This window comes from Candidozyma auris, chromosome 4 (genome assembly GCF_003013715.1).
Source record: "Candidozyma auris chromosome 4, complete sequence".
Classification (NCBI taxonomy): domain Eukaryota; kingdom Fungi; phylum Ascomycota; class Pichiomycetes; order Serinales; family Metschnikowiaceae; genus Candidozyma; species Candidozyma auris.
The window spans coordinates 297,665-309,167 of record NC_072815.1 but is presented as its reverse complement, the minus strand read 5'-3'; the positions used below and the strand labels follow the sequence as shown (position 1 = coordinate 309,167).

Genomic DNA, 11,503 nt, shown 5'->3' with positions numbered 1-11,503 from the left:
AGCGTATTATAGGCATTGCTCGCTATACTCACTATGAGGCAATCCACATCAACGGCTGCCGCAATTATCAAAATAGCTTTTAGTCGATAAATTTAATACCCCTCTATTTTACGGTTTTCGACGTTGGTTTGACGATTTCAATTGCCCATAATTTAAATAGGTCGTGTACATACCACTATCTTGCCACAAGTAACTAATCTCGCCTGGTTACCACAGTACATTACCTCGTTCAACAATTGATTACATACCACTTTCAACGCCATGGAGGAATTAGGCATAGAACAACCCGTTGTTCCCACAACCAGTCTTCCCAAATCAAAGCTTGACTGGTCTCATTTCACAGATGATAACCTGGACGTGTACTTGAAACTAAAGAAGTTGGAGAAAGAGTTGGACTTATTGTTGTTACAGGAGGACTACATCAAAGACGAGCAGCGCCACTTGAAGAGAGAACTAGTACGTGCTCAAGAAGAAGTGAAGAGAATCAGATCGGTTCCTTTGGTCATTGGCCAGTTTTTGGAACCTATTGACGAGAACACCGGTATAGTTTCTAGTACCACCGGATCAAATTACGTGGTAAGGATTCTTTCCACTTTGGACAGGGAACTATTAAAGCCCTCTTCTTCTGTTGCATTACACCGTCACTCCAATGCTCTTGTGGACATTTTGCCTCCTGAAGCCGACTCCTCTATTGCGATTGTCGGTGACAACCAGAAACCAGACGTGACGTATGCTGATGTTGGTGGTTTGGACATGCAGAAGCAGGAAATTAGGGAAGCTGTTGAGTTGCCATTGACGCAAGGTGACTTGTACTCGCAGATTGGTATCGATCCGCCCAGAGGTGTGTTGCTTTACGGCCCTCCAGGTACAGGTAAGACCATGTTGGTCAAAGCCGTTGCCAACTCCACTACTGCATCATTCATCCGTATCAACGGTTCAGAGTTTGTTCAAAAGTACTTAGGTGAAGGTCCAAGAATGGTGAGAGACGTTTTTCGTCTAGCTAGGGAAAACTCACCTGCAATCATTTTCATTGATGAAATTGACGCCATTGCCACAAAAAGATTCGACGCCCAAACTGGTGCTGATCGTGAGGTGCAAAGAATTTTGTTGGAATTGTTAAATCAGATGGATGGGTTCGATCAAACTTCCAACGTCAAAGTCATCATGGCAACCAATAGAGCAGACACCTTAGATCCTGCATTGTTGAGACCGGGAAGATTGGACAGAAAAATTGAATTCCCTTCATTGAAAGATAGAAGAGAGAGGCGTTTGATTTTCTCCACTATTGCATCAAAGATGGCCTTGGCTCCAGAAGTTGATTTGGACTCTTTGATTGTACGGAATGATCCATTATCTGGTGCCGTGATTGCCGCTATCATGCAAGAAGCTGGTTTACGTGCGGTAAGAAAGAACAGATACATGATTTTGCAAAATGACTTGGAGGAGGCCTACACTGCTCAGGTGAAGAGCGGAACTGAGCATGACAAGTTTGACTTCTACAAGTGATTGAGTTATCTTGATAATGTTACATCAAACACTAGACTAGCTCATAGATTGCTAATCCAGGTTGCAAAGTTTTAGGATCAGACCAGTCAAGGTGATCCAAATCCAAGTGGAACGGAGTACTCCATATTTTGCGGAACCGGCTGTCATCAAAATGCGATTTGAAAGACGCAATCGGCGTCACCAAGACGACCTTCTTACGTAATTCCTTGATTAGCTCGTCAACGATTCCAAAATCAGATCCCATGGCGTCAACCACGTAGCTCTTCTTGCTCTCGTCAAATGAAAACTTATGGTTGTCGGCATTTAAAGTGATGAACTGACAATTATTCTCTCTGTCTGCCAACATCCATGTTGGCGGGGAATACGTTCTCCACCAGACTTGTGCGGTATCTTGAAGTTGTAGCCCGTGCAATTGGTCAAGAGCAGGAACAACGCCGCCTTGATGGAAGATGCCCATAAGCACACCCATTATAATATTGAATACAAACCAAAGAGCCATCAAAGGCGACAATAACCAAGACTTTTTAGGCGCCTCATCCTTATATCCGAGGCTTAAGTCAAAACAGGAGCACAAAAGAGGTACCACGGGAAGGAGGAATCGTAGCTCTTGATGGGGCACGGCTGACAAAAACACAATACCACTGAGTGCACTTATGAAAGGTGTTGTCCTCCAGTATCTGTTTCGAAAACGGCAGAATAAAAGGAAGAGACCAGGACCAAAAAGTTGAGGCAAATTGATCAAGACGTGGTTATATCTGGGGTGGAGCCCATGCTTACCCAAATTCTCAATGCTGCTATTGTAGAGTAAACTGTTCAATGGAGTGATGACGTAATGAGAAGCTTTCCATGGATCTCTTACAATATCTGCCAACGACAACGACCCAAATAGCACGGAGTCGAGAAGCACGCACCCACCAGATACCACAGCGAAGCTCAATACTGCAAAGAACAAAAGTGACTTCCACTTCCAAAAACTTTGAAGGAGAAACACAGATGGAAAGATCAAGAACGCAGCGAAGGTGATTCTGTTGAATATACCAAATGCAACCAACGCGCCAAAAATCGTAGCCAACCTCCTCAAGTCCCTCTTATCATACTGTGAATCATTCTGCGAAAAAAGGAAGCGAAGCTCGTTGATGATATAAACAGCGCCCATCACCAACATTGTCTCAATAGAGTTCGAAAAGCAGTGTGATTGGTACACTAGCGTAACGTATGATGTCAGCGTGAAGTATATGGCCTTGATTCTCTCCTGTTTAGTAGGAAGCATCCTAAACAAACACCAATCCGTGATCATCCATGACATCACCATTAGAACTAGTCTGGATAGGTACCATATCTGTAGGGGCAATTCGAGACCCATATATTGCGAAAGCTTCAAAATGGGGTAGTATAGGACTGCCAATGGCACATAGCTTCTCGCTGGTGAAGAAGAGGTGAACTCCCAAGGTATGTTGGTGTGGTACCCTAGCCATAGCAGAGAGGCCACCTCTAAGCTTTGGAAATGTTCATCTGGATGTATATAGGAGTTCGCCAAAGCTAGAACAAATCGAAGACCGATTGTAAGCAAATAGACGAATCTCCAGTTCAATTGAGACATACCCATTTAAGCTGAGTATTTGTATGAGGCGTGAACAGTGCGCGTAGAGTGCAATGTGATGAATAGAAGGTTCCTAGTGTACAGTGGTCTTTAAAACCTCTATATATGTATATATATGCACAGAATTATGTTTAAGCTTCACCGTCCGTCATATCGTTCTCCTGTTCGTCTTCCATGAGTTCCTCGTCGCTGTTTTCATAGTCGTCCTCACCGTCCATCTCCATCATCTCATCGTCTTCGTCGCTGATCAAACCAGCGTGTTCAGCGTCGTCTAGCTCCTCGATATACTCCACCTCTTCTTCTCCTTCTTCATTTTCACCGGCCACAGAACCGTTGAGGATCTCTTTCTTCAAAGTGTTTTGCGACTGTAGCAAGCTGAGTCTTCCTTGCAACTCGAGCAAACGGGGTAAAGTGTCGGCTTTTTTGGTCAAGATCGAGTGTAAGCTTGTCAACTTGTTGCTGATGTTCGGTATTGACGCCAACACACTTCCATGAATAACAATTACCCACTTGATCCAAAAATACAATTGCTCCAGACGAGCCTGGTTTCGCGTGAGTCTCTCGGCAAGCCTGTCCAAAAAGACCACCGCCAAGGATGGATCCAATCTGGCAATCGTGTTGCGAACAATCGTTGGGTCCCTATTTACAAGGACTGCCTCATCGAGCATAGAATTATCGTTGTTCTTCAACACTTGTGACAAAACAACTGCTAGAGAACCAGGGGTGTGACGCTTGAGTTTCTTCTTGTTCCTGCTCTCCATTTGCCTCAGTTGTTCTGAAAGTTTGTTCATCTTTTCTGCTAACGTTTCCTCATCTTCGTCTTCGTCTACATCCTCTTGAAAAGCATTGCCCTCTGTGATAACGGTGTGGTGCTCCTGGTAAAGCTTAGGAGCCGCCACATCATGGCCATCAGTGCTGTGAGCAGTAGCACGGATCTTTTGTTTCGATTTAGCAAGTTTCTGAAAGCCTTCAAATGCAAAGCCGGCGTCATTGTGCCAGGGTAAAGCATCGAAATATGAGACAGATGCATTCTCGAGCCATGTAACGTGTAAAACGCTATTCGACGCTGCGACAGCGTTGATGTGTAGGGTTTCGTCGTCTGGGTTGCTGACCTCACCATCGGGACGACTGAACTTGAGCGTTGCGTCCGAGTGTCTGCTTTGAGCGTTCTTCGACTGCTGCCTCCGTTTCTTTTTGGACTTATCTGGGGTAGATGTGGGGCCATTGCTCTCGAAAGTGAGAGGATCTTTAAACACTTCCACTACGCCAGACTCAGTCACCGCAGCCAATATAGAGCCCTTGGCATCGTGTCTAGCCAAAGCAACATGTTCAGTGGAGGCTTCTGCTACAAGAACAGCTTTTGTCGAGCCTTGCGATATGGAGTAGATGTTAACAAAACGATCGTTTTCTGCAGCAGTGACGAAGACATCTGGAAGCCCACGGACTGGGAAAAGCGAGTGTATCGGCAGTACGTGTGCATGGAAAGATTTCACCACAGTGTGTGTTCTAGGATGAATCAAGTATACATTCTGAGTCGCCACGAGAAGATGGGGCTCACGGTTGTAGGATACAGAGGATAATCTTGACACGGATTCAGCCAACTCGAGGAGGTCAAAAAGCGCTGTTTTCAGCAACAACTGATTTGTTTGCATGTCCCATTCATAAATGTTACCTCCAATATCAGCAGACCATCCGGTTTGGGTGGCCTCGGAAAAGTGAAAGTCCGTCACCTGCAAGCTAGAAGGACACTCCAATTCGGCCACAATGGAGTTCGACACCGGCAGGTAAAGTGCAATGGTACCGTTGGTTAGGCATAAAGCTATGAGAGACAATTTGTTGGCACTGACCCATTGCAAGTTTGAGATCTTCTGATTCTTCCCAAGATTTATCAGAGCATTGATCAGATCCTGCGATGAGATGAGCGATTGCACTTTCACTTGGTGGACATCCAATGCCTGGACAGCCAGCGCAAGGTACGTTAGCGTTGGGTCGAAGCGGGCAATGAGGAGCGAGGATGACATCCCTTTATGCAATCTTAAGGTATTTGATGACTGATGATGAAGGTTTCTGGTTTTTCAGTTACGCGAGATGGAGAAGAGCAGACGAAAGTTGATCGCGTGATAAGAGTCACGTGTATAGTGTCAGTCTGGTTGTGCTTCATACTTGCACTTCGATTGAATTGGAATTTTCGTTAGTGTGCTGTCCGAGCTATAGCTGTTGAGTTTTTGATCAAAATATGAACTTAGAGGGATTCATTTTTTTACGGAAAAGAGACATCGCAACGAACGAGAATACGTCACTAAACCTCGTTTTCGCAGCCATTCGGCCACCACTAGAACATACAATACCAATTATTGTTGATATATGCCTTCATAAAATACCAATGTGTAAATATCTCAACACTTTGTCTCCCATTATTCAGCAGCCAAAGCCCCTATCTCTGTAATTACTCTGAATATCCGAGTTGATCAACATCCCTTGATAACTAAAAGAATAAATTCGAGGCGTGAATAAGGAGATTGCTGGTTCAGACTTAAATGAAACATTAATATCGAGATTTATTCACCCTAAAATATTGAGAAGTTTTCAAAAATGCAAAAATTTTTAACTTCCTTGTGCATGCTTCTTGATCTGGTGATTCTCTATTATCGACATCAGCACTCAAACATCATAAAAAAGCCAATTAAGTAGACCAAAGGTCGAGATTATGTGATCGTCCTCATTTCTCCTGTCAAACGCCTGATTTTTCTCGCAAAGTCGTATTTTCTCTTTGACTTCGCCGCTTCCCGGGCCCACTTTGTGGTAATCCTGGTTTGCACACGCCTCCATGATGATATATGCGATCAATGTAAGAAGCCTCCACCTAACAACACCATCATGCCTCTTTGCGGCGGTTCCACCAAAACGAGTATGCTTTCCGATTTTGCTTACCTGAAAGAACTTTACTAACCCCAGTCCAGCGTAAGATCGTCATTCTTGGCGATGGTGCTTGCGGAAAAACATCTTTATTGAATGTTTTCACCAGAGGCTACTTCCCTCAGGTCTATGAGCCTACGGTGTTCGAAAATTACGTCCACGATATTTTTATTGATGGGCAGCAGGTTCAACTTTCTCTTTGGGATACCGCAGGCCAGGAGGAGTTTGACCGTTTGAGAGCCCTCTCTTATGCTGACACCCACTGCATCATGTTATGTTTCTCGATAGATTCGCATGATTCGTTGGAAAATGTTCAGCTGAAGTGGGTGGGCGAGATTGCAGACCATTGTGAGGGCGTCAAGCTTGTGCTAGTGGCGTTGAAGTGTGACTTGAGAAATCACGAGGAGGAAAATGCCGAGGACGATGCGTTCAACCCCTACCAATCGCAAAGTCCGTACACCCAGAACAAGCGCTTGATCTCTTATGAGGAAGGGCTTGCAGTGGCAAAGAAGGTGGGCGCTTTGCGGTATTTGGAATGCTCAGCAAAGAAGAACAGAGGTGTCAACGAAGCCTTTTCCGAAGCCGCCAGATGTGCTCTCAATGCTAGACCGAAGGGAGCCAATGACAACGAGCCCGAGAAAAAGGGCTGCGTTATAATGTAGGGTCATGTTGCCTTGCACTTTTTTCAGCATCTCCTTTGCCTATTAGCAAAGGCATTTACTGCATTGATTTACGGACCACTCGACGAATATACTGCTGTCAAGCAATTCCTCGAATCACAGATTCGGTTCTATGTACATTAGAGCTTAGTGTTATGATAACAAAAAAGTCTGCTCTTTGTGAGCAAGAACGCTTTATTCCTGGAACGACTGCGGCAGGACGTTCTCCATAAATGGCCGATTCAAAAGAGTCTTCCTCTCATCCCAAACATCCTCCGACAGCCCAAGAGCTTTCTTCTCTAGAAGTCTTTGCTTGTAAAACTCCTGCACTTTTTGTCTGCGCTCTAGCTCTCTTTGGTTGGCCGCCACTTTCTCTATATCAATGTCTTTTTCACTGAATGAACCATTCCACATGGCAAACCAAAACTTCTCTCTCTGGGCTTGACACGTGGTGTATGTTCCGTATCTGTATATGTTCTTTATCTGACCGCCTAAAGAAAAACACAGCAAGACATCATCGAAAGCAGACATTATGGAGAGATCACTGGGGAACGAGGAAATGTCGTTCTCACGAGCAGTCTTGTAAACCTCGACCCTTCTTGCATTTATCTCTGGATCTGGGTCCTGAAAAAGGCCCTGGATATCTTCTAGGTCCTTGTCATTTATTATTTTATCTGACATTGAAGGAGAAGTATGCTAGTAAGTGTTGATAATTTCAGCGCTAACTACTTACTCTACTGTACAGGTCTGGCTGTTAACATGGCTATATGGTATTCTTTTTATGTATGCGAGTGATGCTATATGCTTTTAGACGCTGATCTCACGGACGCGTGGCTCAAGGAGAAGCTTGCCCAATGCTTCCTTTGAGTGTCCTCTCTTTATCAGGAACACTGAAACGCCCCTTACCAAGGTCTCGACCACTCTTCCTTGGAACTCCATGCCGTCATAGGCGGTAAGCTTGTTTTTGAAGAACAACTGGTCGTTTTGTACAATGTAGGATGTCTCAGGGTCAAACAAAATGATGTCTGCGTCGAAGCCCACTGCGAGCTTGCCCTTTACATGCGACAACCCTACTTGCTTAGCAGTATTCCAAGAGCACCACTTAGTGATCTCCTGGAGCAGTATGGGTGGGTTCAACCTTTGTCCCTCCGTATACAAAATAGGCAAGCCCAACCCTACCGAAGAAATGCCTCCCCAAGCGGAGAAGAAATCACCTTTCTCCAAGCCTTTGAGCTCAGGTGTACATGGCGAATGATCAGAAACGACAGTGGTGATGATGTCGTTACGCAATGCACGCCATAAAAGCTGCCTGTTGGCGTCAGAACGGATTGGAGGGCAGCACTTGAAGTGGGTGGAGCATGCAGATATCTTCTCTGCTGTGAGCGAAAGGTAGTGGAAACAAGTCTCTGCAGTAATGGGTAACCCTCTGGCTTTGGCTGCACGCATCAAGGGAATGGCCTCGTGGGTGGCCAAATGAACAATGTGGAGAGGAACATCGGGGTACTTCAATGAGCAGTTGATGATCTCTGCGATTGCGGTGGTCTCGAAGTTGTCTGGTCTGGAAGCAAGGAAGGAGGAATAGAGCGACGGATCAACGTTGGCCAAGGCTTCATCCTCCTTTTGAGCCAAAACAAATGGATCTTCGAAATTGTCCTTGAGTTTTTCATCGGTGATTTCGTTCGGCTTCGCCAAAGGTGTTGAAGGTTTATGAGCGACAGTCTCCTCGTGATTGGGATTAGCCATTCTGGCATAAGGACCAAACTGGGGCTCAGACCCTTGCAAGTAGGGCGACTTCGCCAATGCTATTCTCTCCTCATTGCTGATATCAGCACCATTTTCATCTTCTAACTTGTACTCATCAAATTCGGCCTGGTTGGAGTGTTTGTGAAGAAGGTTAGCCACTGGCTTGGGCACGAACGACGCAGAGCGACCAAGATCCAACTCCTCCACTGCCTCCGTCAAGGCTACTGGCGTTTCAACCACCAATTCATCATCGTCATCGTCATCATCATCATCGGAAAGCTCCTCCACCTCGCCATTTTCACAATCATCGTACTTAGCACCACCATTCTGGTGGATGTGTCCATTTGCCTGACCATTGGCATGACCATTCTGAACGTACCCGTTGGGCCCGTCTTCCTCAATCTCTACTGACCCAGTGTCTCTGACGAAACACTCGTGACTCTCGTTTGCCACAAGCTTTGGCGTTCTCTCCCCGTCGGCCACAGCCAACACAGGAGGCTGGTGTTTTGTGTGGGGTTGCATTTCCGCGTGGAACATCAACATGGTCGCTTCTCCTCGTACCCTCTTCATCGCCTTCACTATGTAGTTCGGGGTGATGGCAGGAAACTCATCCACACCAGACTCTATCAAAAAGCCTTTGAAACCACGCACACCCATACGGATCAACGGCACCAAGTCGTCTAAATTTGTGGGCACCATACCACCCCAGAAACCTACATCGACCCATGTTTGGCCCCGGGCAGCGTTGATCTTGAGGTTGAAGTTAGCTACCGTCGTTGTAGGAGGAATGGCGTTTAGCGGCATGTCAATGACCGTGGTGACTCCACCAGCCGCTGCTGCTCTGGTACCTGTAGCGAATCCTTCCCATTCGGTTCTTCCCGGCTCGTTCAAATGAACATGGGCATCCACCAATCCGGGCATGATCACCAAAGGGGACACATCTTTAAAATCCTCAGGCGAGACGTCATAGTCTTTTAATATGGGGTGGTCATCTTGAAGCACCTCTTTCACGATTGATAAGATCTTGCCTGACTCTATGGAGAAAATCACGGTAGCTGGACAAACAGCATCGTCAAGAAGAACTTTGGAGGAAGCCAACGCTCTAGACATCACAGGCTGAGAGTGTTTGGTTATTTATATGATTCTGCAAAAAAGAACACGAGCTTATCAACGAAAAATGACCCAATGTTTGAGCGCACTGATAACGGAAAAACTGGCTAGTAGAAACCGTTGATGCACCCTCGGCTAAAAACAATACGCACCGACCGATATGAACTGGGGAACTAGATACTCGAAGGATTTGGCAGGATTTGCGGACGTTCTCGCGTTGAAATACCAGGAAGCGGAATTGCAAGGAGGCTCGTTCTCAGTAGGTTCTCTTTTGGTTGGTTCTCGGCGGGGTGGATGCTGTCAGTATACTTTCGGAGAACGCCGAGGAAAAAAAAGCCTCGCAGGTGAGACATTTGGATGCAAACTTTAGGCACATTGTTCGGCGAAATTCGTGGAGTCGAGTATGGGGAAGTCATTGGGAAGATGATCTAGATGATGCTGATTCTCGATAAAGGCTAAACGGAAATGTGCAAAAAGAATTAACTTTCGACGCAGGTGTTGGGCACCTTCTGTTCACATGTACAAGGTGGGGAGGCTCATTCGGGATTTCACTTCCATGAAGCGAAACTATTGGTCAATGACTAAGATTATGCTTCTGCTTGACGTTCGACATTGAGTGGAGAATTCTCAGGGATGTTCAATCTGAACGACTTTAGTCTGGGAAAGAATTCGTGCGTTTCTCCTCATAACACTGGAGATGCTACCATTTCATTATATAATGATATTGCACTCTACACGCATTAGGATTGGATGATTTCAAATTTTCATGTCTCTAGAATTTCACGAGTTGCTTGCCGCTCTTGGAGTTGGCCACGGCGTCAATGAACACCTGAGCCAAGTCCTGGTCGCCCCACTGGTTTTCCTTCAGAGGAGCGTCCAAAAGCTCTCCGCTGGTGTACCACTCTACAATCTTGTCAACGGTTTCCCTTTTCAAGTTTGGATCGCTCTTCAACAACTCAGTAACCCAAAAACCAGCACTGGTAACATTCTTGAAAATGTGCAACGACGTGGGCAACGTCACGGGCTGGAACGACATTCCGCCGTAGGTGAGCATCAACCCGTTAGGCGCTAACTTGCGAGCCACTCCAGCACTGGATTTGCCGCCCACGCAGTTCAAAGCAAGCTTGATCTCCCCGCCAGTCTCCTTGACCCACTGCTTCACCTGGGGCCCGAAATCCTTAGAGTTGTTCTGTTCCTCGGTAATCACCTGAGTAGCTCCACACACTTCCTTCAACTCCTTCTTGAGCTCTTCGATCTCGGGTCTGTCTCTCACCACCGAAATAGAGTGAATACCCAAAAGCTTGCCGATTTGCGACGCAAACTTGCCCACAGCCGAATTACCGCCGTTCTGAATGAACCAGTCCTTGCCCGGGGTCAATTTCACGTAGTGGGTCAACATCAAGTAAGCAGTCAAGGGGTTTACTGAGAGAGTAGCGCCTTGGTTGATTGTAAGCCCCTGTTTCTTGCCTGCCTGCTTCAGCTGCTCTGGATTGGGCACCTTCATCATCTTACCCTCTTCACACAAGGCATGCGATCTCCAGGTGCCGAAATTGACACTAGTAGGAATTGCCCAATCGCCGACTTGGAAACCCTTAACGTCAGAGCCAATTTTGATAATCTCAAAAAGCCCCTCGTTACCTCCAACTGCCAGAGGCTCTGAGGTACCCAATTGAGTGGTTTTCTCGGGCTGACTAGGGTAAACGCCTTGCACCTGGTTGATGTCCGAGGGATTGACAGGAGCACCCAATGTCTTGAGCACAATCTCGTTGGGCTTGATATTGTTCTCGTCGATCTCGTAGGTGTGGGTCTTCAAGACGTCCTTGGGCTCTCCGTGAGAAGAGAAGATCACTGCGTGGGAAGTGAGCATTCTTGTGAATTGAGGTGATTTACGCAATTGATTAGTCAAGAATCTTTTACCTGCAACCGTTGGCACAAACATGCTACGGTGGAATTCGAAAGGATGGGAGGA

General features: G+C 46.2%; 7 protein-coding genes across 7 annotated transcripts; 2 read left to right on the top strand and 5 right to left on the bottom strand. All coding sequences in view use genetic code 12, as the record gives it.

Annotated features, from left to right (window-relative positions):
• Nucleotides 1-261: 261 nt before the first annotated feature.
• On the top strand, nucleotides 262-1,506 carry PR26 (proteasome regulatory particle base subunit RPT3; the record flags this gene model as incomplete). The annotated part of the gene is made up of 1 exon (XM_029037060.2): nucleotides 262-1,506. The coding sequence occupies one exon, from the start codon at nucleotides 262-264 to the stop codon at nucleotides 1,504-1,506; it is 1,245 nt and encodes a 414-aa protein (XP_028888116.1).
• Nucleotides 1,507-1,537: 31 nt separating this feature from the next.
• Nucleotides 1,538-3,112, bottom strand: SMP3 (glycosylphosphatidylinositol-alpha 1,2 mannosyltransferase; the record flags this gene model as incomplete). Its single annotated transcript, XM_029037059.1, has 1 exon — nucleotides 1,538-3,112. The coding sequence occupies one exon, from the start codon at nucleotides 3,110-3,112 to the stop codon at nucleotides 1,538-1,540; it is 1,575 nt and encodes a 524-aa protein (XP_028888115.1).
• Nucleotides 3,113-3,237: 125 nt separating this feature from the next.
• UTP5 (Utp5p) lies at nucleotides 3,238-5,127 on the bottom strand (the record flags this gene model as incomplete). The annotated part of the gene is made up of 1 exon (XM_029037058.2): nucleotides 3,238-5,127. One exon carries the CDS (start codon nucleotides 5,125-5,127, stop codon nucleotides 3,238-3,240), a length of 1,890 nt encoding a protein of 629 aa, XP_028888114.1.
• Nucleotides 5,128-5,983: 856 nt separating this feature from the next.
• Nucleotides 5,984-6,684, top strand: RHO3 (Rho family GTPase RHO3; the record flags this gene model as incomplete). Its single annotated transcript, XM_029037057.2, has 2 exons — nucleotides 5,984-6,014; nucleotides 6,062-6,684. The coding sequence occupies 2 exons, from the start codon at nucleotides 5,984-5,986 to the stop codon at nucleotides 6,682-6,684; spliced, it is 654 nt and encodes a 217-aa protein (XP_028888113.2).
• A 192-nt stretch (nucleotides 6,685-6,876) lies between these two features.
• On the bottom strand, nucleotides 6,877-7,362 carry CJI96_0003819 (uncharacterized protein; the record flags this gene model as incomplete). The annotated part of the gene is made up of 1 exon (XM_029037056.1): nucleotides 6,877-7,362. One exon carries the CDS (start codon nucleotides 7,360-7,362, stop codon nucleotides 6,877-6,879), a length of 486 nt encoding a protein of 161 aa, XP_028888112.1.
• A 126-nt stretch (nucleotides 7,363-7,488) lies between these two features.
• On the bottom strand, nucleotides 7,489-9,534 carry DAL1 (allantoinase; the record flags this gene model as incomplete). The annotated part of the gene is made up of 1 exon (XM_029037055.2): nucleotides 7,489-9,534. The coding sequence occupies one exon, from the start codon at nucleotides 9,532-9,534 to the stop codon at nucleotides 7,489-7,491; it is 2,046 nt and encodes a 681-aa protein (XP_028888111.1).
• A 772-nt stretch (nucleotides 9,535-10,306) lies between these two features.
• ETR1 (enoyl-[acyl-carrier-protein] reductase) lies at nucleotides 10,307-11,473 on the bottom strand (the record flags this gene model as incomplete). The annotated part of the gene is made up of 1 exon (XM_029037054.2): nucleotides 10,307-11,473. The coding sequence occupies one exon, from the start codon at nucleotides 11,471-11,473 to the stop codon at nucleotides 10,307-10,309; it is 1,167 nt and encodes a 388-aa protein (XP_028888110.1).
• Nucleotides 11,474-11,503: the final 30 nt, after the last annotated feature.